Here is a 24215-nt window from a genome sequence, read left to right as displayed (position 1 = left end):
ATGAGCCCATGAAGGCAGAAGGCTGCGGGGCTGGCAGGGCTCCCCCACAGCCAGGTGAAATCTGGGGGTTCAGAGAAGGTCTGGGGCTCATAGAGGACTGAGTTCAGTGTGGGAGTTACAGTTTCAGTGAGTCTGAGGTCCTTGGGGGCTCTATCTGGGGACGGGGCTGGGACTCAGGGGCAGAGGGCTTAATGATAATTCAGAGCTGCCCCCAGTCAGGGCTGTCAGTGGGACTAGTGCAGGCTGAGCCCGGGCCTCTATGGCCTCCATATAGAAGCCCCTATGTCCAGAGGAGGGTGCCCACCTCGGCTGTCCCTCACTGGACACTGGATTGCTTGCATTTGTGGCCCCCCATCGGCCACAGGAGAGCTCCTTTCCCGAGCTCCTCAGGCTGTGTGTTCAGGGCCCAGCTCTTCCTCTGGGGGCCTCAGTTTCCCTCCCTGTCTCACATAGTGAGAGCTCCCCCTGGAGTCCCTGCAGATCTCACCCCGTCAGGGCTCACCACGTGCTGCTCCAAGCACAGAGCCCAGGCCAACATCTCCGGGGGCTGGGGCTGGGGGAACCTGATGGGAGCTCCTTCCCCAAGGGCTCAGTGGGGTCCTGAGCTTGTGCATCCTCCTGGGGCCTGGCTTCTCTGGGCTGGGGAGGCTGCTCTTGGGGAGAGCCATGCTCCACCTGCAGCTGGGGCCCTTGAGGCCGCTCCAGACTCACTATGGCGGCAGGACCAGAGGAGCCATTAGCTGATCAGAGCCATCTTAAGTCGCAGGGAGGAGTGTTTGAAGTGTCCTAATCCTGGCCCCTCAGGTACCCACGTGGCCCCAGGACTCCCTTGACCCCATGAACACCCCCAGTGGCTCCCTCCTAGGCGTTGCCAGCCTGGCTGAGGGTGTCTCTCAGTGGATCCCTGGTGTAGAGGGGAAGTCCCTGGAAGTTGGCCAATCAGCAGTGGGGGACAGAGAGGAGCAGGAGGCACAAATCAAGGTCCAGGCCACTTTCAGGGAAGGAAGTTTATTATTGCTCTTGTGGGATTGGCTGCCGCGGTTCCCAGAGACGAATCACAGCTGCATTTTCTGGAGGAGCAGGGGACAGTATTAGGCCTCTGAAACCTGCCACCTTGTGGGGCAGCACGAGGCTCTGCGGGTTCGGGTGGCCTGGGGAGGGGGCGTGCATGGCACAGCAGGCAGCCCCCGGCCCAGACAAGCCACCCTGGTCTCTGCCCCAGGACCCAGCCCCACTTGGCACTTCACCCCCGCCCCCCATGGTGAATGGCCGCGGTGGCACCTGCTCTCGGCTGGGGACCCTGAACTCTAGGCGCACAGCTCCCTCTTGGGGGAAGGTGTGTCCTGGGCGGGGACCTAGGTGTGTGCTGAAGCTCAGGGAGGGCTGGATGTCGCTCCTGACTGTGACCTTCACTGCGCCCAACTCAGGTCAGTGGCCTTGAGCGCTCAGCCAGCGCTTCTCCCAAGAGAGGGAGGGGTGCGAGAGTGGGCGTGGCCGAGCCCCGGGGCCAATGAGCGAGGGCGAGGGCATGGGCCGGGCGGGGCGGGGCGGGGCTGCGAGTGGCTGGAGGGTGTAGACCGGGCCCACCTGGTTGACCCAGTCCGTGTTGGCGGACACGCGGGTGTAGACCGTGGACTTCTTATGAGTGTTGCAGCCCCCTCGGTAGCAGAAGCTGACGATGCCATGCACCTCCCAGGCACCGTTCTCCCCCTGGCAGTTCGGCGGGCCGCCGGAGTCCCCCTTCAGGTGACCCCAGTAGGCATCAGTCCCCAGGCCTCCCTCAGGGACAGGCTGGGGACTCAGCAATGGGCTGATGCGGGCATGTGCTGAGCTGTCAGCCTCAGTACCCACTGTTGGCCTCAGCCTGCTCCTGGTGAGGGAGGCACAGAAGTGTGGCGTGGGGCTGCCTTGGCCTGGTTCTGGGAGTCCTGGGGCATCAGAATAGCCCTTGGTTGGCTGTGTGATCTTGGGATGATGTCAGCCCTCTCTGTGCCCTGGCTTCCTGGCTGTTCAGGTCTGCATGGCTAAGCCTCTGTGAGCTGCCCTGAGAACCCCTGGGGCCTGGAGCCCTGCTGGAGCCTGGGCAGGACAGGAGGGTGGGAGTGGGGAGAGGGCGTGGGTCAGGAGCAGGACAGTCCCTGGTTATCTTAGAAGTTTTGTGGTTCTCAGACTCCCTAATGTCCCAGCCAGCCTGGACTGACGCAGCTGGTGGCAGGGACATGCACAGAGACTTCAGTGCAGCCTGTTCTGTGGCCCTTTGACTCATGTAGTCCCCACAGCAAGGCTGGGGAGTGTTTGCTACAGCGCTTTCCACCAGAGGGAAGGCTGAGGTCCAGAGAGGTTCACCAGTCTGCCCCAGGTCACAGAGCTCCTAAGTGGTGCACAGGGAATTGATGCAGCTGCTGATGCTAAGCTCTCCTCCTGTCACCCTGTGCTGGGGGAGTGGTGACAGGTTTCCCCTGAGCCTACCAGGCCCAGGCAGGGTCAGTCTCCTGCCAGGAGAGATGTGCTCTGCCCCACCCTCCAGTGTCCCCAGTGGTGTGGCTGCGTGGAGCAGGGCCTGTGTGGGGTCTGGACACTCACGTTGTAGGAGGAGATGACGCCGTCACCCCCAGCGCACACCATGGTTTTCCTCACCATGAAGCTCCACCAGTCCCATCTGGAGCACGTGGCATAGCCCACCACGGGCTGCAGGCCCTGCTGCAGCTGGTCAGAGATGGGCCATTGGCTGGGGAGGGAGGGAGCAGGTAGTGAGCAGGGAGCAGCCAGGGAGCCCTGTCCTTCCTAGCCCAGGCCTGCTGGGGGCCAGAGCCTGGGGCAGGGTGCAGCTGAGTCCTGCTGCAACTCCTAGTGCTGTTTGGGACCCTTGGCCAGCCAAGGATCTGCTAAAGGTGGGGAAGGAGCCGGACTGGAGGCCACACTTGGAGCATTAAGAGATGGCTGTGTGCTGAGTTGTCTGGTTTTAGTTTTTCAATTTTAAATTAAAAACATTTTTGGGGTGCTGAGGATTAAACCCTGGCATACTCTACCTCTGAGCTGCATCTCCAGCCCTTTCTATTTTAATCTGTAGACAGGGTAGCTGGACTGGCCTCAAACTCACTATCTTCTGGCCTCAGCCGCACTCCTCCGTGCCCCCCCTCTCCCAATTGTTCGGATGACACTGCCATTGTGCCCTGCTTGAGTTACCTTTTATTGAGATTCTGGGGGTTGAGTCATCAGTCATTTTCCTGTAGGTCTGACTTTGGGGTTAAATATTAAAGGATCCTTTTTATCCCCAAGATGTTCTACGTATAGTTCTGAATCTGTCTCCCATAGTTTTATGTATTTGCATTTTTTAATCTTTTTTTTTCTTTAAAAAATTAAAAAAAATCTTTTTTGTAGTTGTCGATGGAGAGCACGCCTCTTCATCTCTTATGTGGTGCCAAGGATCAAACTCAGTGCCTCACCTGTGCTAGGCAAGCACTCTCCCACAGAACCCCAGCCCTGCCTGTAACCTTTTAATTTAGCTGGAACCTATTTGAGCATATGGTTTACCATAAGATCTAATCCCCCACCCCCACATGGCTTATTTTAGTTTATTTGTATGGCACCTACAACATGCCAAGCCCTGCTGTAAACACTTGGCAGAATCTGATCTGTTTAATCCTTACAGTACCCAAAGCATCCATTTGTTAACATCTGTCACATAGTATGTGCTTAATAAATATTAGCAGTTATTATTGTACAATTCAAAAAGAGGTGAAAATGTTCAGACAGAAAGGAAGAGAGGTGTGTGTGGCTGCTGGTTGAGAGCTGCTTCCTCCAGGAAGCCTCTGGGGATTCCCCCTAGGTCTGTACTCACTCCAGAGGCGACCCCAGCCAGTGACAAGGCAGGGGTAGTCCTGAGGCAGCACGGAGTCCTCCTCTGGCAGGCAGGCCACCTGGATGGTGTCACTCAGCTCCACAGGCTCTGCGAGCTTGATGAGGGCAATGTCATTGCTGGAATCCAAAGCAGAGGGCATGAGTGGGCAGAGGGACCCTGACCTCTCCAGCTAGTGCTACGAGACCTGGGATTGTGAGCTGTGGTCACGAAAAGGTGACCAGAGAGTGTCCTTAAGCATTCCAACAGTGAAAGGCAGATCAGAAGAGATGGGAAGCAGAAGCCTTCTCAACCGAGGGGGGTGTGCACCATCAGAAATGAAGTTGAAAATCATAAGAATAAAAGATGACGTTTCAATATTTTCCATTACCAGAATGGAGGCTGGGAACCCTAAACAGGCCCGGCTTGATTCCTAGTTGGCCATGTGCTGGGCTGTGCACCCTGGGGCATATTCCTTAACCTCTCTGAGTCTTGGTGGCTTGTCCAGGGCTGTTGGGAGATTAACTGAGAGAGGGCATCTATCAGGTCTGCTGCCACGTGGTGGCCCAGACTCAGTTCAGGAGAGTCAGGGGAGGCAGTGTGGAGGGATGGGGTCTTCCTTCCAGGGGCACCTTCCTGGGAATGCTTAGGTAAGGATGGGATAGGAAGGTCCCCTGCTCCTCCTAGCAGAGCCTCATCACCTGCCTGCTGTGTGGGGGGACAGGGTGTGGCTGGGGGTGGGGCAGGCTCTGCAGCTCCCTGTCCACCGCCCCTAACCCTGGGCAGGGGGACTCACCGCACCAGGAAGGAGCTCCACTTCTCGTGGACATAGATGGTGTCCTCGCCCACGATCACGGAGCCCTCCTCGTCCACTGTCAGTTCGTTCTTCCCCAGGGCTACGCGGTAGGTCAGGGTGTTGCTGGGCAGGGAGGGGAACCAGGTCAAGGTGGCCAGTGATCCCTGCCAGCCATGGGGCAGCGAAGGGGACTTGGGTTCTGGAGGCTGAGTTTCACTGGGGAGGGGCGTCTGTCCCATTAAGTGCCTTTCCTTGACCATGGGTGATTATTGTGTAATTTGGGCAGGAGTGGGGGCTGGTCTGGAAGCATGGAGTTTTCCAAATAGTTTTCCAAATATCCTGAGACACAGCAAAGGCTGAGGTGCGGGTATTTTTTTAAGGGGGCTGGGCGTGTGCCTCCTGGTGTGCTTGAAGGTTTTTTTTTTTTTAGTTGGACACATATCTTCATTTTATTTATTTATTTTATGTTGTCCTGAGGATCAAACTCAGGGCCTTGCCCGTGCTAGGTGAGCACTGTACCTCTGAGCCACAACCCCAGGCCTGAAGTGTGTTCCCAAACTCTCTGTCTGCCTCATTCTTTTTAGTTATAGTTTATTATTCACCTCCTGTGCCAGGTTGTGCTTCCCCCTTCTTGCAGTATCTCACTGACTTCTTCCAACAACCTAAGGCCGGTCCTATTTTCTGCTCCTTGAAGATGAGGAAACTGAGACTTGGAGGGTGAGGGACTGTCTGGGGCGCACAGCTGGGCAGCAGCTTCCTCCTGTGTCTCTGCAGCACTGCTGCCCTAGGATTCTTGTCTCCCTGCCCCCTGGGCCCCCCCACTGGGCTTGGCTGCTCCTGCACCTGCCCCAGGGCTGGGATGGCACTCATGCAGGCTCCTGGAAGGTGCTGGTTGGCCAGATTCCTACCTGAAGCCACTTAGATGTAGGCTCTTCGGCCTTTCTATCTCTGAAATGGGCAGATAGGACCCAATGGACCGGGTTTCCTTCTAGTCCCGAGGTTTCCTGACATCAAGGTGAGGGTCAGTGGCAGATGTAAACGTGTGGCACTTGGCAGAGTTGCCAAGAGTCTGTGCTCAGAATTCTGTGCTTTCCCCCTGTCATCTGTAGCACAGGGTGAAAATGGTACCTGCCTTCTAGGGCTGTTTCTAGGCGTGGCGTATCGTAGGTACTATCTGAGTGCTTGCTGTTATTGTGATTATTGTCATCTGGTCCTTATCTGGTCATCTGGCTTGTCACCTGGTCCCATCTCAGAATGTGGAGTCAGTGCTGTCAAAGAGCCTCTTTCTCTGTCAAAATACGTTGCGGTGGCGCACGCCTGTGATCCCGGCGGCTTGGGAGGCTGAGGCAGGAGGATCTCAGGTTCTCAAATTCAGCCTCAGTCCCTGTCTCTAAATAAAACACAAAATCGGGCTGGGAATGTGGCTCAGTGGTTGAGTGCCCCTAAGTTCAATCCCTGGTACCAAAACAACAGCAACAACAACAAAACCCCCAAAACATTGCAAATTGCGTTATGATGCATGAGTATAAAAGTGAGTGTAATTCATCTTGGACTAAATTCATTTTTTTCCTACTGATTTTAAAGAAATGGGAACACTTTTGTAGCCCCTAAAAGTACCAGGGCTCCAGGCCCCATACTCCCCGTACTTGCAGGGTACACACGTGCTCTGCCCCGGCACCTGCTAATGGAGGGTGTCTGTCTGAGCAGCTGAGATTTGGGGGCGTGTTCTGTGGACCCTTCTGCCACTTGCTCTGGTCCTGAGGATGCCTTCACCATGCCCAGAGGCAGCCAGGAGGAAGCCATTCTTGCCTGGAGCAACTGGGCAGAGGTTGGGACTCGGCAGGTGCCTGGCTGGTGCTAGTTCCTGCCCACAGGACACAACTATCTCAGTGACTCACACTGTGACACCAGGTTGGCTGAGCTGATTTTTCCGGTCATGATAAGAAAAGCTGAACAAGCAGTTCTAGGGGGCTGGAGGCACCTTCAGAGGGAGCCCTGTGGGTGGGTGTCCTGGGATTGGAGGGTGGGGGCTTGGAGCAGGATCAGCTTGCATATGTTAAGAGGTGACTCTTTTCTTTTCCCAGCTATGAGGCGCTGACATGCTATACATGCAGAAATCTAAGTGCAGGCCCTGGGCTGGGACAAAGAAGACCCTGCATAGCTCGGGGAGCTCCCTGGCAGCCAGGGTGAAGTGTTCCTTGGAGAGATGGGCCATGGCGGGAGGTCCATATGGGAAGAGACTGGTTCTGGGTGGGAGCTGAGTGGGGTACAGGTTAGGAGAAGGCTCCTCCTGTACAGAGTCAAGTCCAAAAGGAATTTGAGGATGGAGGGAGTGAGGATGCTGGGATCCCTCCCACTCCCTGTTGGACCCTGGGATTTCCAGGGCCTGGAGTCCCCAGCTGCCAGAGTCAGTCTGTGCTGGAAAAATAACCATGGGTGACGTGGAGGGGACAGGCCGAGGGGGTGGTGGACGTGCCCGGATGATGTCCTGGAGCCTCAGGGGAAGCAGTGCCAGATTGGGGGAGGGTGGGGGGAGAAATGGACAGGTGCTGGGCGGGGTGTCTTGGGCACAGCTGTTGCCTCTCCGATGAGGCCCACAGAGGCGAAGGCTGAGGGATCGGCAGGGCCTCCCCTCAAAGCCAGGTGAAGTACTGGGGTTCAGAGAGGCTCTGGGGCCTCCTAAGGGGTAGAGTTCACTGAGGGAGTTACCGTTTCAGTGGGGTCTGGGGGTTTCTCTGGGCTCGGTGCCTGGTGATAGGGTTGGCGTTCGGGAGAACTCAGAGTTTGGTGATGAGGCTGGGCCTGGTGGGCAGCTGGGCCCATGAGGGGTTGTGTCTGGAGATGGGGCTGGGACTCAGTAGCAGGGGGCTTAATGAGAATTCAGAGGTGGCTCCTCTGCCAGAGCAGGCGGGGGGGGGTCTTGTGCAGCCTGAGGCTGGGCCCCAGTTGCCTTTTGTGGAGGGCTCTGGCAGGCACAGCTGACTGCCATCTCAGATTCCGAGGGCTGGAGGCCAGTGTGTGTCACCGAGCAGCTGGGCTGCAGCTCTGCGAGATGAATTTAAGGGCTGCCTCCTCAGACCCTCCACTCCACATTCCCGAGATCCTTCCTACCAGGATGCTAGGTGTTCCGGTGTGCTTCCCTCGGGCAGGAAGGATTGAAAGGCGACACCTGTTCTAAAATCTTTCATGGAGGACGGTGGCATCTCCAAGCATTGGGTGGGGTATCTCAGGCATTGGGTGGGGGTGGTGAACCCCGGAAATGCACCTCCTGGGCGCTGCCTTCAGTCAAAGAAGCAACGTGCAACCCGGCTGCTGCAGTACCACTCATGGCCACCCGGGGGCAGCGGTGCCCCGCTTAAACTCAAGCGTCTGCTCTCCTGCCCTGGCCCCAGGTTGCGCTGAAAGGCAGCACCCCTCTGGAACCCCAGGGCTGAAAATATCCTGAGAACCTAGTCTACCCTTTCATTGGACAGATGGGGAGACAGGGACCCCGCAGGCACCCCATCTGTCAGATCCCCCCTGCTGTCACCCCATATTCCCGGGCGTTGTCCAGTGTACTCGAGACTTTTGAGCCATCTGTGTGGCTGGGGCACATCAACCCAGAATCCCGGTAGCCTTAGTGCCCCTCCTGGCCACGGAGCTCTACCATCTCGACAGGTGGCCCTGGGGTGAAGGCAGAGGCTGTGACCTTGCAGCTTGTCTGGGTCCTGCTGGCCTCCCTGTCCTCGGCCGGTTTGAGATTAGATGAATCAATTCAGATGGTGCTGAGCGTGCCCGGGGGGTGTCGTGCTGTCCTTGAAGACCAGTGAGAGTCCTCTCTTCCCCAGACCTCTGACATGACCCTTTATCACAGGTCACTTCACTCCTGTCCCCTCCCTTCCCAGCCCCCCACCAACCATCAAGAACCACACTCACACCTAAGAATATAGAATTTTATCTTAATTTTAGTTAAAAAAAATAATCGTACCACCAAATGAAGAAGTAGCCTTTTTTTTTGGAGGGGGGAGGGGGGTGTTGAGAAGGGAGAAAAATAAAAAGCAAAAAGCCCAAAGGAAAAGAAATTATATTCATCTGTATAAACATATCCGCTAAGGCAAACGCAACCCAGGGCCCGGCGCTGCTCGGGCCCGGCACCTCCTAATTTCTGCAGATCCTAAGGCCAAAAAAATAAAACCTCTGCAAGTCTCGCCGGAGCTTCGCCGACTCCTGCGACATGGTACTAAAATAAAGAGTTACCGAGTTTAAAAAGCAGTGACGCTGTCACGACACACTGAAAGTTGCATAACCGTGGCCTCGGTGGCCCTTCACTTGTTTGGACTGGGTGACGGTCACAGTTTCACGACACAGCAACGGATACACACGGACACACACGTGAGCAAGCGCACTGGGGGCCGCGGCGGGACGGGCCGGGCGCGGCTGGTGGCGGGCACAGGGTCCCCATGCTTCCTAGCCGGGGCTGGTGACAAGGCGGGATAGCGTGCCAGGGGCGGTCCCGCTCCCCACTGCAGGTGCTGCACACACGAAGCACTTCTGTCGCCTCCTGGGGAATGAGCCGAGGGCTGGTTCTTTCTAAACAGGAGTCAGTCCTTCCTCCCCGCCCTCCTCTCTGCATGGTCCCCTGGGCCCTCAGGTTGTTCTGGGGCCGGGTGCGGGGAGCACCTGTTTCTGTCCCCAAAGGCCCTCCCGCCGTGACCCCATGGCATGCCCGGCAGAGTGTGGGACCGTGAGGTAGATTGGCACACAGCGGCCCCCTCACCCTGCCTGGAGGGGTCCCATCTCCATGTCTGCACGGGGCGCCAGGGCCTGGGTCCCTTCACCAAAATAGAAGTCCTCCCATTCCAGCAGAGGGGGTGGAGCCAGAGGAGAAGTCCTGGGGGAGGGCCCTCTCATAGGCCCTGGTCTGCTGAGGGTCCCTCCTGCTCCAGTTTAGGGAGGGGCTGTCCGCGCCAGGGGGCAGGTGGCAGGGAGAGGGGTGAGTGTGAGGAGAGCAGGCACAGGGGCAGGGAGGGACCTAGATCCAGGAGCTGGGCCCCGAGCAGCTGGGCAGGCAGCAGGGCAGCTGGGGTGAGAGCCGCAGAGGGCTGGGCCAGGCAGAGGCAGGGGCAGCTGTGGTGTGGCAGCCTCAGGGACAGTGGGAGGGAGCAGGCAGTGGCCAGGGCACTCAGGAGACCCCCTCAACTAGCTCCTTCACAATTTAGATTCTTAGGAGTGGTCCCACGGGACAGAGCCCAGGACTGGCTGTCCCCCTGGCCCACCGCCTGCCTTCTGCTGCCCGGCCAGGGAGGGTGGTGGCCGTGTCCTGCTACTTGAAGGTGGACTGCAGCTCCTTGAAGGCTGCTTTCCGCTGCTTCATCTCCTCCGCCTGTTTCTTCCTCTCCTCCTGCTCCGCCTTGATCTCCTCCTCAAAGCGGCTGGACACGTTGATGGCCTGCACCTGGGGCGGCGAGGCAGTGTCAGGGCTTGGGGGGCTTCCCCACCGCCACCACGGGCTGCCTGCTGGGGCCCCTCTGGGCTCACGCTTCTGCTGCACCCCAGCTGACCCGCGGCCCCAGCTGCACCCGCTCTGGCCCCGGGGTCGCATGCACCTCTCTAAGCTGCCTTCTCCACCTAGAACTGGCTCAATAAAGCGCATCTCCCGGCTCCCTGGGGGCTGGACGCCTGTTCAGTGGCTGATGCACACTCAGGGTTCCTCTGGTGGGAGTTGCTGAGGTCATCCTTGATTTCCTGTCCGGGAAAACCCACGGCACCCCAGTTCCATGGGTGAACCCCCCTATGTTCCATCAAGGCTTGGGAGTCCAGGGGGAGGGGGAGGAGATCTTTGAAAGGAAGAGTCTCAGCTTCACCCAGGAAGAGGAAGAAATAAGGGAGACAGGTGCCCTGGTGGCCCAGGGGGTATATGTCCAGGCTCAGGAGCCACGAGACCAGATGTGTCTCCTCCAGCTGGGCATGTGCTGAAAGGGGAGTGGCTGTGCACGCTGGTGGCCTTGGGGGCCCCTCCTGGTTCCTCCAGGCTGGGGTTGGCAGGCTGGCATCTCTGGGGAGTCCCTGCTGTGTTTCTGGCCTACTCTGCTGTCCCCCGGCCCTTCCCCTTTAAGGGCTCCTTGGGCCCAGCCAAGCCCCGTGTCTGCTCTGCAGCCTCAGTAGGGACAGGAGGGGTTGTGCTGACCCCCCAGCTAAGCTGCCCAGCCTCAGCACAGTCCCAGCCTCCTCACCTTGGCCTCGAAGAAGCTCTTGGCCCCCTTGACGCCCTCGGTGGAGACGTCGATCTCGGAGAGGCGGGCCAGCACGTGCAGCCCGCTTTCCTGCAGCTCCCCGGCCGCTGCCTTGCGGAAGATCAGGAGGAACTGCAGCGGGACAGGCACCAAGGGTCAGGTAGGGACCGGAGGGGACAAGGTCTCTGACCATACCCGGGCCCCAGCCTCAGGCACCCCGTGAGCCTGGCTCATAGGCCTGGGAGCCAGAGAGCTGGGTTCGCATCTTCTGTGTCCCCTGCCCTTCCCTCTGCGGGCCTCTGTCACCCAGGTGCAGGATGGGAGGGTAGGCGACTCGGCCTGCTCTCCGGGTCGGAGTTACTGTGGCCCTTCTCCGTCCACATCTAGTTCCTGCAACCCAGCATTCATCTCCACCCTTCCCCCAGCAGATACGTTCTCTACTCAGCTGTAAAGGCACAGAAGGCTCAGAGACAGGAATGACGTGTTTGATGTCCCAGTGCCAGGAAGTGCCACAAGGATTTGAACTTGTGTCCTCTGGGCTGCCCTCTCCCCACCCCCTACCCCCTGGGGCCGCTCATCCTCACCCAGGCCCTTGCTACCTTTCTCTCCCCTGCCTTCTTTAACCTACCAAGTCCAAAGTTGTCAATTCGGTGAGCACAGTAAATTAGTGCAAAGTCACAAGTGGTCTGTTGCACCGCTTAAGTTTTTTTTGGACAAGGGCACAACACTGGTTAGGCTTCCTGCCAGCTCTCGAGGGCCCAGGACTCCTGCAGAGGCCACCCGCCCTGCATCTGACCCTGTGCTGCCTGGGTCTAGCGCCATTCCCAGGTGGCTCTGAGCCTCTGTTTCCTCCGCCACCAACCAGGCTTGCCCTCGGCGCCTATCTCAGTGTGAGGGAGGCGACCCTCAATGTCTAGCTACCCAGCACTGAGCTAGTGTCCTCTTGGCATCTCCTCCTCCATATTGCAGGAGACTCTGAGGACAGGGACTTTCTCTGTACCCTCAGGGCCTGGTCAGGTTTGGGGATACAGAAGCCACTCAATATATGTTCCATACATGAAGGGCTGGACAACTGTCCTCGTCTAGGGCATCTCAGAACCCCCCTGGTGCCTGCTGTGGGACGCCCTTGAAGCCTCACGTGTCAAGTGTCAGTCATCAACAAGGGGTGGGGGAGGGTCAGTGTCACCCTGGCCACCAAGATCTCAGGGACAGCCTTGACGGAGGTGGGCTGGGCAGCGCTCACCTCCCGGAAGCTGAGTTTGCTGTCCAAGTCCTCGTCCACCTCCTTGATCATGTTCTTCAGGCCCAAGTGGGTCTGGGGGGCCCCAAGTTTCTCCATCATGAGCTTCAGTTCCATCAGGTCGATGAAGCCATCCCGTCCGGCATCGTACCTGTGGGCAGAGAGAGGGGCCTGAGGACATCTTGGCGCACCTCAGACTTCACTGGTGAGAGGCGGCAAGTCTGAGAGTAGGGATCCCGGGGGCCCAGAGGACACCTAGCACCATCATGTCATCCTGTCACGGCTGGCAGGGACCTCAGCCCAGACAGGTCCTGATGTGTGGCTCAGCTTGGTGACCTGCGGCCTTGGGCAACTCCCCACACAGCCTGGGAGCCCCCCAGCCTCCTGCATGTTGAACAACGCTTTTTTTTTTTTTTTTTGGAACCAGGCTTAGCCACTGACCACATCCCCAGCCCTTTTTATTTTTGAGACAGGGCCTCGCCATTGCTGAGGGGCTTTGAACTTGTGATCCTTCGGCTTTAGCCTCTTGAGCCTCTGATTACAGGCAAGCGCCACACGCCCGGCAGACATTGCTGTTTGTCAAGCCTGGTTGGGAGGAAGCTGTGACCACATGACCACAGTCCCTATGCTGAGTGTGACGTGAACAAGTGAGAAAGACCTCACACCACAGGGTGTGGGCCAACTGAGACGAGCTCCGACCATGGCCAGCACCTGCTGGCCTCAGGACACCCGCTTGGGAACTCCCCTCTCCCCAGGGTCCACTTCCGGTGGTGGAGCCTTGTGGGGGAGGCAGGGAGTCTCCACCTCAGACTGCCAGCGTGTTGGGAAGGACATTTTGTTTACTTCCCACCAAACATGTCCCCTAGACACTGCCAAGTGTCCCTGGGGGGCAAAACCGTTCCCAGTTGAGAAGTACAGGTAGAGGAAGTGGCATGTGAACGGAGTCTCTCCCCCTCTTTCTTTTGCGGGGATCAAGCCAGGGCCTGGCACCTTCTAGGTCCCCCTGAGCCACACCCCAGCCCTCCATCCCTCTCTCCATGGAATGAGTGGCTTTTCCCACACAGTGCTTTCTGTACTGGGCATTCTACTTCCTGCTCCCTAGCCTGCCACCTGCTGCGATTGATGCCCTTGTCTAGGGCAGTGTCTAGGATGGGGCAGGACCGCAGGTCTCAGGAGGACCAACTTCTCAGGCAGAGTGCAGGCCTGGGGTGTGTTCAGGGAAGAGCTGGCCACGAGCTTGCAGGGGTGGCAGCGCTGGTGATAGCCAGGCCTCTGCCCACGCCTCTTTCTACCAACAACCGCCTGGCAGTGCCAGGGTCAGGCCGCAGGCTGGGTCTAAATGTCCATCTCGACCAGTCTCCTGTGGTACGAGTGGGAGTCAGAGTGGCCTCCAGGCCTGTCCCTAGCTGGGGAGGTGCTGCTGGTGCCTGCAGCACACAGCCCAGGGGATGGGGGCTTATTGCAAGGTCCAGCCAGGCCCTGCCTGTGCCCTGGGACAGCTGGGGAGAGCGGTCGGGGGGGGGGTGTGAGTTTTTCTAAACCTAACACAATCTCTTCATATCGTCCCCAAGGCCTGCAGTTGGCTGGCTGAGAACAGTGTTGGTAACAGCCGTGTGACACAGGGGGCCCAAGTACCTGGAGGTCCTGCATGAACATATTTCACTCTGAGGCTGCTCTGGGCTCCCACCTCCCTTTGTCTTTCTCTTGTTAACTTTGCATGACTTTAGATATCTAATAGCAGCCACTAACTGGAATCTGCCTTTGCACCAGAACTTAACCTATTCATTTTACTTAATTTTGGCAATCATCTAATTTTATAATGGAGTTTCAGAGAGGTTAAGTAACCCACCCAAGGCCACACAGTAGTGAAGGTGGAGCTGGACTGTCAGGCTCAAACCTGCACATTTGTGCACGGCCGCTCCCACGTGTCCCAGGGCTGCCTGCAGAGCACAGCCGGTCTGCCTGGAGAGCGGAGGGGAGCATTTGTGGGAGGGGTATAAATAGTTCACAAGTGAGTCAGTGGTTGGAAGTAATGCATACAGGAAAGATGGAACCCTGAAAGGAATGCAGAGTCCTGAGGCCTTGTTCCCACTGGGGGAGTCGGGCCAGAGAGCCTGTGGGCTGCGGCTTGGGCGGAAGCAGGTGCGGTTTGGTGGTGAGGGTCAGGCAGCTCCCATGGCCCAACCTCCATCTCAAGCAGGAGAGGCCTTGCCGGGCGACTGGGGCCCCTCCTTCCGGCTCTCCAGTCTGCCTGCAGGTGGCAGAGCGCCAGGGCTGCTTCAGGACCCCCGAGGCGGCCCTCACAGAGGGGCCTGGTGTGGCACCTGGTCTCTCCTGAGGCAAGTCACTCGGACCCCTCCTCAGTGGCCACCAGGATCACAACCCCTGCTTTCTGACCTTGGGCTCCAAATGGAGGTTGGGGACAAATATCCAGGCTCTGCAGCCAGATGGCCTGGGCTCAATATTTGCATACTACAGTTCTTCAGGGGTGTGTGTCCCCAGGGGACATGTGACAATATCCGGAGATGTTTTGGGTTGTCTCGACTGGGGAGGGGGGTGCTACTGGCATCTGGTGGGTCAAGGCCAGGATGAAACACCTCACAGTGCCCAGGACGTAAGAAATGATCTGGCCTCATGTCAGCAGTGTTGAAGTGAGGACCCCTGACAGATCGGTGGCTCTCAGGGGGCCACCGAGGACTGACTGTACCCACAGAGGCCAGGCTCCCACCCTCCAGGGGGATTTAGCTACTAAGCCCCCACTGTGCGTCAGTCACCTCCCCTTTAGCCTCTGTGCTCAGCTCCCCTGGAGGTCAGGATTAGGCAGGAGGGCACCAGCAGGCTGGGGACTCAGCCCCAGCCCTGGGGGTCCCAGGCCCTTCTCTCTGTGAGCCCCAGCTGTATTTGTGACTACAGTGTACGAGTTCCTCCCAAAGCCAGGGGCAACTCGGTCTCAGAGGAAGTGCAGATAAAGTGTCCAAACTTGGAAGGAGACTTGGATTCTGGATTCCTCTGTCTCTGGCAGCTCCCAGACTTGGCTGGGCTGTGGCTCAAACCACACCGTGAACCGCTGCTTGTATCAATCAAGAGTCAATCAATTACCAGGGCTGGGCTCCATCCCAGGCAGCCTCTGACCCCCAAGGGGACCATGCAGGAGTGGCAGAAGTGCCAACAACGCTTCAATCGCCAAGGTGAGGTGACAGAAGGCTGGGGGAGGCCAGGTGTGGGGCCCCGGGAGGAGGTGCTGTAAGACTCCTGTGAACGACATACGCTGTGTGCTCTTGGCCCTGATGCGCTCTGAGGCTGGGGAGTTGCCAGGTCTTCAGGGTTAACTGAGACTGACCTGGATTCAAACCCCAGTTCTGCCACCTGTTAGCTGGGTGACCCTGGGTAAGTCACCTAACCCCATGAGCTTCAATTTTCCCATCTGGGTCAAAGCACTCTTTTTCCTAGAATGAGGATTAGAAGAGGCTTCCCGCCTGTAACAAACCCTTCTTATTACACAGTAACTATAATGACCAATCGTTGTCATTGTTACCATCTACCCTTAGGATTCTTAAAAAGTAACACAACTAGGGATATAAAATGGCTAGCACACAGTAGGTGCATAAAACTTGCTGATTCCACCATAACGGTGGCTGTTGCATGGGGAACCTTCTGTGTTCCTTCTCCCTGCCTCTGCACCGCCCCTCACAGGGTCCCACACTCCCAGCTTGCAGGGTGCCAAGGCCAATGCTATCGGGTGGGACTGACAGTGCTGCCCGGCTGGAGCGCAGCACTTTTCTGCAGTACCAGAGGGAGCCTGGCCCTGTGCCCACATTCCTGCCCGCCTCCCCCTGAATAGCTCTCACCAGGGAGGGCTCGGCAGCTGCTGTCCCGGATGCTGGTGACAAAATCCCCTCCCATCCCCCCTGAAAGTGACATGGCCACCACCCAGGCAGACCCTGCCTTTGGGCTGAGCATGGTCACACCCTGTCGGCTGCTTCCTTCCCCCACCCCAGTTTGGATCCCCAAGAGTCCTCTGTGGCTGGCTCCAGTGGCGTGATATCAGTGCCAGGGCACACCCAGGCCCATCCCGTCAGAACAATATTATCTGTCCTAGCTGCTCTGTGCTGAGCGCCTTCTCCAAGCTGGCACTGCGCGCTGGGGTTTCCTTACGAGACCTCCACGGAGCCCGTGCACACACCCCTGTTTAGCAGGTGGGGAGACGGAGGCTCAGAGATGCAAACCAACTGGCCCCGGCCAGGGTGCAGCCGAGATCCCAGCCTGCCTGACCGGAAACACGCCACCTCTGCACCCCGCATCCGAGCTCAGGTTGGAAGGGGCACCGGAGGGCATGTCATTTAGTACCGTGTGAGGGGCAGAGGCCCAGGGCAGCTTTCCTGCCTCGCACCTTGAGCACCTCTGAGGATGGGAAGCCCACTGCTCTGCTCGGGTGGGAACCGTGGTGTGGGAGCACAGGGGACCCCATTCTGTCCCTCCTGAACCCCTGCCAGGCCTCTGTCCCTTTGGGCCTGCAGAGCCGCAGGAAGACAGAGTCTCAGGTGCCCCCAGGACTACCTGGCTTTGGTCACAGCATTCAGTTATTACTCTTGTTAAAATCCACCACTAGGATTATTAAGTAGTAAATAAAATAGCACCTGGCAGGGGCTTCAGACCTACTAATTTCATAGTAGTAATATCCTCCTGCTCCTCCTAGGGAGGCCTGGGCCTCTATGCTCTGACCTGAGAAGTGGGAAGGCAGGTTCCTTGGGGCAACAAAGTTCTAGAGGACAGAAAAGTCTGACCTTGCTGGCTATTGTGGCCAGCTGGGCCCAGCCCAAGTGCAGGGACAGGCAGGGGTCCGCCTAGTGCTGGCAATGACTAGTTCTGCACACTGCCCCACTGTCTGGTGCAAGTGGGGGAAAGGCCACCGGAAAGGCCACCGGGGCCACTTCCTCTAGTCCTATCTGCAGAATCTGACCTTGAACCATTACCCTACATCAGCCAAGAGGGGATAGGGATAAAGAGAGAAGGGGGTGGGAAAGAGAGAGAGAGAGAGAGAGAGAGAGAGAGAGAGAGAGAGAGAGAGAGAGAGAGAGAGAGAAATCATGAATGAACCACTGTGGTGCTCATGGCTCCACCCTGTTTTTTTTTTTTTTTTTGGTGAGTCTGAGGATCAAGTGAGAGCCTCCAGGGTGACAGCAATTGGTAGAGGCTGTCAAGGGACAGGGACAGGAACTTAAATTTTTTTTTTTTAGTACTGGGGACTGAACCCAGCAGTACTTTACCACTGAGCCACATCCCCAGCCCTTCTGATTTTTTATTTTGAGACCAGGTCTCACTAAGTTGCTGAGGCTGGCCTCTAACATATGATCCTCCTACTTCAGCCTCCTGAGTCGCTGGGACTTACAGGCGTGTGCATCACACCCAGCAGGGTTCAGGGACACCTTAACCTCAAGTTCAACAACACCCTTACAACCAGTCACGACCGTGAAGGAGCATTGCCTGCTCTTGTAGCATCTGGAGTTTGTTTCCTGCCTGTTCTTAATAATAACCGCTGTTGGGCTGGGGATGCAGTGGGAGGCCAGAGTGCTTGCTGGTTCCATCCCCAGCGCTGCAAAAAGACCCCAAAAATGTCATGGTAGTGATTAAAAGAGCACTTACTGAATGCCTAATACACCTGGTCTTTAGTATCTAGCTTACTCCGTCATCTTGCTATCCTGAGCAGTCAGATAAGTCATCTTGTAGGTTCACCCTCAGGTCTGCCTGAGGCAGGTGGAGGACAGGCTGTGCCTGGGTGCACACCTGGAAGTTGTGTTAAAATGCAGACTCTGGTCTGGCAGGTTTCACCAGCTCCCCGCTGCTGCTGCTGCTGTGGGTCCATGGACCAAGTGAGTAAGGGGTCAGGGGCCTGGAGTTAGCCAGTCCTGGGTTCAAATCCTGTCTCAGCCTCTTTCCAGCTGTGTGACTGGGCAAGTCACAGAACTCTCTGAGACCAGTGTCCTTAGCTGTGAAATGGGTGATGGAGGTCTTGTAGGATGTGGGATTCAGCAGGAGGCCAGGGGCCTGGAGTGGAGCAGGTCCAGGTGGCCTCTGGGTGGGGTGAGCAGCAGGTGCTGGGAAGGGTCCTCAGGCTCAGGACGCCTCCACGTGGGAGCCACACCTTCCTGGCCTGAGCCCTGCTCTGCTCTCCTTGAAAAGCAGAAGTCGGCCAGGGGGAGGCTGCCGTGCAGCCAGGGGGAGGCTGCTGTGCGGCCAGGGGCACTGAACTGCTGGAGGGTGGGGGCTGTCCCTCCTGAGGCTGTGGAGTGACTCTGCTCCAGTGGTGGGAAGACCTGGGTCCCTGAGCCTGCTGTGACCCCAGATGGCAAACAGGAGAGTTCAGAAGAGGCAGAGGGGACAAGGCAGGCAGGAAGGTGTACATCAAGGGCAGCCGGAAGGTCGGGCTCTTGGCTGCTGCAGGGAAGACCCAACTCTCCACCTGCAGAGGTGCCCCCCACCTCCATCACAGACAAAGGGCTCTCTTCAGGGACACCTGGTTCTAATCCTGCCACCACCACTGGGTACAACCCTGAGCAAGTGACTCAACCTCCTTGAGCCTCCATCTCCTCATGTGTCACACAGGACATACAGATCAACTCCTCTGGGAGCAGGTGTACCTGGCGGCTCACTCAACACAGAGGCGGGAGGCGGGGGCTGGATGCGGGGAGCACGCAGGGCAGCATTCAGACCTCGTGGTGGAAATTCAAGAACCTTCCATTTCCAGCCCTGCGGGCCCAGCTCTACCCCAAGGACCCCTGCACATCAGGGTTCTCTGTAAGATGCCTCTTGAAGGTAGGAGCTGATTCCTCACTTGATTCTCTAGAACTTGCACACAGAAGAGACTCCACTATTACCTGTGGGTCACGATCATGGGGAGACCTTGTGTCTCCCCAAAGCATCCCCATCATATCAACAGCCTGCAGACCGGGTGCCGCCATGCACTCCTTACAAGGACGGGGCTTTTTCACACTGAATCCTTACTTTAACAGTAGTTCCTATAGCCTCAGGGCCACCCAGCGAAACTGAGCACCCTGCTTAGGGAGACACAGCTGGGTGGGAGCAGTGGGCACTGGAGTCTCAGCCCTGTGTCTGGCCAGTGCTGCTATGAGCTCTTCTACCACCTGCCTTCCACGGAATTGATAATGAATTCATTCCTCCATTTTTTCTTATTTATCAAAGCCATACAAAGCTGTGAATCTGAGTGTCTGTTCAGCAGGAAGAAAGGTGGACTCTTACACCAGGTCCCTGTCACTCAGGCCCCAAGCAAAAGATGGTTGCCAGCCTGGCAGCTCCTTTGAGGGTAAGTGGAGGCAGCCAGGGTGGGTGGGTATGACCACTACCTGGGCCCTGCTCAGGACTGGGGTGAGGGATGTTGCCTTGCGGGTGACGGCGACAGCAGCCCAGGAAGTACTCACCCTGGGCCAAATGCTGGGTGAGCCCTTTGAAGCCCAGTGTGGGTCCTAGTTCAACGCTGCTCCAGGGCCCACACCTGGGATTCCAACCCAGGGCTACAGATTCCAAAGGTCCTGCTCCTGACCGCTGCAGGGGAGGGCAGGTGGCCTCGGGAACTTGTGACAGTAAGAGCTGGCCAGAAGGAAAGGGAAACCTGTCTCTCTGACGTAAGGGGTCATGAGATAAGGAAGCTGGGGATAGGGCTGCGGGGCTGGGCGAGACCAGGAACCAGGGCATCGTCCTCAGATTCCACAGTAGGTTCAGGATTACAGGGCTGCCGACCTTGCTGGCAGGTCTCAGCTTACAGAACCCTCCAGAGCCCCACTGAGGCTGTGGCTAGCCCAGAGGTGGGCATCCCTGAGGGTCTCTGGGCTATCCTATATCCCCTTCCCACTGGAACGTTCTAGAAACAGCCCTGGATGGATGGGTAGAGAGGGGAAAGAAGAAGGTCGGGGGCTCGAGGCTAGGGATGCAGCCCTGGGCCATAGGAGAGGCCAGGATGGAGTGGCTCTGCACCTGGCACCACAGCAGGACGCAGCCTGAGAAGCAGGACCCACTCTTCCCATTGTTCAGACAAGGATGTTCTGGCTCAGCCACTGAAAACCTCTGGGTGACCATGAGCAAGTCACAACTCCTTGCTGGGTCGCAGTTTCCTCTTCTGTAAAATGAGGAGGGGGCGGGGGTCAACCCTCAGGTCTCTCCCAGGAGGCACCTACTTGGCCCTGGGTGGGGATCAGTAATGGCGAGAACCTGTCTAACTTCCCCCTGGCCTTTCCAGTCTCCTCTACCACCGCTCTCAGGATGTATCTGCTGAATCCATGCTGAATGGATGAGCCAGACGTCTCTGGAAATCAATGCTGACATCCAGACGCTCTCAGGACCCCCTCAGAAATAAGGTGAGAGCCGAAGGTCCTCGGGAATCATCAGATATGGCCTGCTCTTTGAAAGATGGGTAGACTGAGGCCCAGGGAGGGCAAGTGGGCTAGGCTCCCTAGCTCGTGGCCACCAGAGAAAGGCCAGCCCCCAGAGGCCTATCTGCCAGCCCATCTCCTACACTGGGCTGGTGGCAGCGTCCCAGGAGGGCAGGCTCCCTCCCCCCTCCCCTCTCCTCTTAGCCCAGCCCTGGATTTGATGTCCTGGCTGTGATCCCTGGGCCCTGCTGGGACCCGGGAGGCGGCTGTCCCACTTGGACAGTGGAAGCAGAACAGGGGTTTTGTCCTCCAGGAGAGCCTGTCTGTCGGCTGTTCACAGCAGGGCCTCGGCTGGGCTGGGCTGGGCTGGCACAGTGAAGCCTTGTTTCCTTGAATACAAAATCTGCCACTTTCCACCAAGCCAGGGCCCCTGGCGGGTGCCACTTCCTTCCCTAGAGGTCCAGCTTCCTGGCCCCCCTCAGCCCTCCTAGCAGAGGGGACTGGTGCCAGGAAAGGACTGGAAGGCTCAGTTCCCCTACTCTCCATCAGGGCACCCCTCATCAAACTTGTCCCCAAACATCCTGTGCATCTGCAAATACTCCAGGACTTCCCTGCTGCGCCCCTTCTGACCAGACTGCTGCCTCCCAGGCCCTGCTCACTGTGGGGGTCCGGGTTCTCCCCAAACAGCTCCATCTTTTGGGGGGACAGGGATGCTGTGGAAGCCCAAGAGAAGGAGGCCTCTGGAGGAAAGGGGAAACGGAGGCTGGCCGTGGGTACACCAAGAGGGAAATCAGCTGTGCACATGGAAGTGGGTGCTGGGGTGGTTTGCTGATGTGAGTCTAACAGGAAACTCAGTCGGGAAGAACGGGGGTTTGGGGGTCACAGACCTGGGTTCAAATCTTGCCCTGACCCATTTTTTCTACCTATGTGTCTCGGCAAGTTATTTAACTTATCTGATAAATAAGGAGACTCCCCACCCGCGCAAGGGTGATGAAGCCATCTCATGTCACGGGGCTGCTGGAAGGTCCCAGGAACTCATCCCTGCCTCAGTACCGCTATCAATGCAGGGATCTCTGAGTCAGGTCACCGAGGAGCCTCTGGACTTCCCCAGGGCAAATTCCACAAGGAAGTCACACAGCACCCTGGGGCCCAAGCAGTTCTCCGGCTGCTCTGAAATGCGGGAAACCCTGTCCTGACCTGGCCAGCCCGCCCCGGCTGGGAGGAAACCTTAGAACGCCAGCCAGGGCCTGAATCAGAGGGGGGCTCCTAGCAACCCGGACTTCCAGGCAGAGGTTTGGGGTGGGGTCAAGGACTTGATCTCTGGGAGAGTATGGGGTTTCTAGCCACCACCTGAGTCTGGGAACCAAAACCCTCTTCCCCAGTTTGGGGCCAAATGCAGAAGCTGCAGATGGAGCAGAGAAGTGGGAGACGCCTTTCTCAAGCTGTGGCCCCGTGACACGGCCCTGCCCTCCCTGGGCTTCCTGCTTGGTTTCTGGGCTGTGAGCTGCTGTGGCTGTCACCCCTCTGCCTGTTCAGGCCAGTTGGCGCCAGCCTTGTCACACCTCTCCCTCGACCTTGGCCTGCCTGTGTTGGGTGGCTAGACCTCTTGTCCTTTCTGCCCAAGACTCGGCCTCCTGGTGGTGCCACCCTCTTCTGGAAAGTCCAGTATCTGTGGGCTGTTCCCTGTCCAGGAGCCAGGGCCCGGGGACAGGCAACAGAAGGTGGGGAAGGCTAACAAAGGCAGGGGGACGGGGCACCTTCACCACTCCATGGGCACAAATATGGCTGGGGAGAGGGGCTGCCCATCTCAATCCCAACAGGGTGGACCCAGGGACAGGCCTGAGGAGGAACTGGCACCTTCCTCTCTAGTTCCTCCCCAGCAGTGTTAAGTTTTGCTCTGTGGGGGGTGAAAGGCTGAGGCCAAGGGCCTGGGAGTGCCCGGCCAACCTGGTGCAGTGCAGCGTGGGATCATGGAATAAAGGGCAGGGGTACATCAGAGAGGACAGCCCCTAGCTGAATGGAGTGGGTGTGGGGCATTGGGGATCCCATGGGGGAGGGAAGGCTGGGTGGTGGGGGGCCTGGTGACAGCAGTGCTGGGTGCAGAGGGCCAGGAGGCCATGAGCAGGGTGGATCTGGGTGTGTAGAAAGAGGACTTTGCCTCCAGGGGGCTGCTTGGGGGCAGTTTGCACGCCCACAGAGTTGGGGACAGGGACTGAGGGGCCCCTTCCCAGGAAGACCACTTGAGGGCCAAAGATTTGGCACTTGGCTAACACACGGGGAATGGGGTAGGGGTAGAAGGGCTGAGGATTCTTTGCCCACAGTTTTCTAGAAAGATGCTGAATAACTCGAGGGGTGGGGGCGTCCCTTCCAGAACCCATGTTGAGGCAGATCTGAATAAACAGAGGAAAAGACAGGACCCCAACAAAAGGGATGTGTCTGGCACCGTGCAGGACTGGCCTCCCTGGAGAGGCACCGGGTACTTATCTCTGACCAGCCGGTACGGGGTGGGGGTGGGGAAGAGAGTGGCTGGGATGTGGGGGGAGAAGGGAGGTCGCCAGGCCCTCCTTCTCCGTGTGTGTAGGTGTGGGTGGTGGGGGAAGAGTCAATAACAGGGCGCAGGGGCCCGTGGGTCCCGGGACCCTGTGTGGTGGCGGCGGCGGCGGGAGGGGGGATCGTGATTATCTGGGGAGCCCTGGGGCTCCCAGCCCCGTGCGCGCGCCTGTGGTGCACCCGAGGAGGCATCACTACGAGGAGGGGTCACGTGCCAGGGGCCCCGGCGGTCCCCGGACCCATTTGCGTGGTGGGTGGCGGGTCTGGGAGCCTCGTAATGATCTGGAAGGGCTGGAGTGCCCCAGCCGGGTGTGCCGGGGCCGGGGGCGCTGGGCTGGCGGCGCGGGATGGGGTCGGGGCTCGGGCCGAGGCCGGGTGGCGGGGGGCCGGGGCACTCACTGCTTGAACATCCTCTCCATGTCCTTGATCTGCTTCCTGGAGAACTCCTTGAACTCGGTGTAGGGGTTGAAGACGCGGCGGCTGGGCGACTGGGGCTCGCCGATGCCCTGGTTGAGGTCCGCGCGCCGCAGCAGCTTGGCGCTCAGCTCGCCGTCCGCGCTGCCCAGCGCCTCGGCCGCCTCGTCGGGCGCCCCCGCCGCCGCCCCGTTCAGGCCGGGCTGCTCCGCGGCCTCGTCGCCGCCCTCGCCGCCGCCCTCGCCCTCCATCTGCAGCCGCCGGCTCAGCTTGGTGGCCAGCTCGTCCGTGGCCATGGTGGCCCGCGCGGCGCTCGCCTCCGCCCGGCCGCTGCTCGCCGCGCGCCGCGCACCGCCGCCGGCCGCGCTCTTCCTCTTCCTGACACTCCCCGGCGCCAGGCGCCGCCCCCGAAGGTGGGACTTCGGGGACCGCCCCCGCCCCACCCTCGGCCCCGCCTCCCGCTCCCGGCCGGCCGGCTCCCGCCCCGCGCGGGGTTCCTCAGTCGCCGGGGCTCAAGTGGTCCGGCTTCCGAGCCCGCCATCGTCGCCCCGGGTGAGGCCCGGGCGCCACGTGAAAAGCCCGTCCTCCCTCTGCTCCCCCGCGCGGCATGTGAGCCGGAGCGGGGACCGCGGCGGGAAGGAAGAGGGGCTCTCCCGCAGTTTGGGTGTGAATCCGGGGTTGGGGGCGCCGCCCGCAGGCTCTTCTCTGGAATCCCCTTGCCGTTAAGTCCAGGGTCCATGACATCCTGTCGGTTGCCATGGAGACGACTCGCTGTGCAACG

The 24215-nt window shown here is 58.7% G+C and overlaps 1 protein-coding gene, 1 long non-coding RNA gene and 1 pseudogene across 6 annotated transcripts in view; 1 reads left to right on the top strand and 2 right to left on the bottom strand.

The window, feature by feature from the left end:
- Positions 1 to 1428: 1428 nt before the first annotated feature.
- On the bottom strand, positions 1429 to 4894 carry LOC139707365 (chymotrypsin-C-like; annotated as a pseudogene).
- A 3666-nt stretch (positions 4895 to 8560) lies between these two features.
- On the bottom strand, positions 8561 to 23778 carry Efhd2 (EF-hand domain family member D2). Its single transcript, XM_027951894.2, has 4 exons — positions 23420 to 23778; positions 12090 to 12237; positions 10847 to 10978; positions 8561 to 10068 (listed from the first exon to the last, which is right to left on the bottom strand). Exons 1-4 carry the CDS (start codon positions 23728 to 23730, stop codon positions 9937 to 9939), a joined length of 723 nt encoding a protein of 240 aa, XP_027807695.1. The 5' UTR covers positions 23731 to 23778; the 3' UTR covers positions 8561 to 9936.
- LOC114105421 (uncharacterized) overlaps positions 16167 to 24215 on the top strand; it is a 34935-nt gene continuing 26886 nt past the window's right edge. For 3 of the 5 annotated variants that reach the window (XR_011708759.1, XR_011708761.1, XR_011708757.1), the window contains exons 1-2: positions 18918 to 19407; positions 20338 to 20455. This is a non-coding gene — a long non-coding RNA (uncharacterized lncRNA). The other 2 variants (XR_011708760.1, XR_011708758.1) reach the window with 2 other exon arrangements.

The sequence above is a fragment of the Marmota flaviventris genome, chromosome 10 (assembly GCF_047511675.1).
Source record: "Marmota flaviventris isolate mMarFla1 chromosome 10, mMarFla1.hap1, whole genome shotgun sequence".
Classification (NCBI taxonomy): Eukaryota; Metazoa; Chordata; class Mammalia; order Rodentia; family Sciuridae; genus Marmota; species Marmota flaviventris.
Note: the sequence above shows the minus strand (reverse complement) of the source record. Positions and strands in the feature narration are given on the sequence as shown.

Excerpts from the sequence above, each read along its gene's own strand:
- Efhd2 (XM_027951894.2), bottom strand. The coding sequence starts at position 23,730 with ATGGCCACGGACGAGCTGGCCACCAAGCTGAGCCGGCGGCTGCAGATG. Across the intron at positions 10,979-12,089 it reads GCAAACTCAGCTTCCGGGAG|TTCCTCCTGATCTTCCGCAA; the intron begins GTGAGCGCTGCC and ends GTCCCGCTGCAG. Across the intron at positions 10,069-10,846 it reads AGAGCTTCTTCGAGGCCAAG|GTGCAGGCCATCAACGTGTC; the intron begins GTGAGGAGGCTG and ends TCGCCGCCCCAG.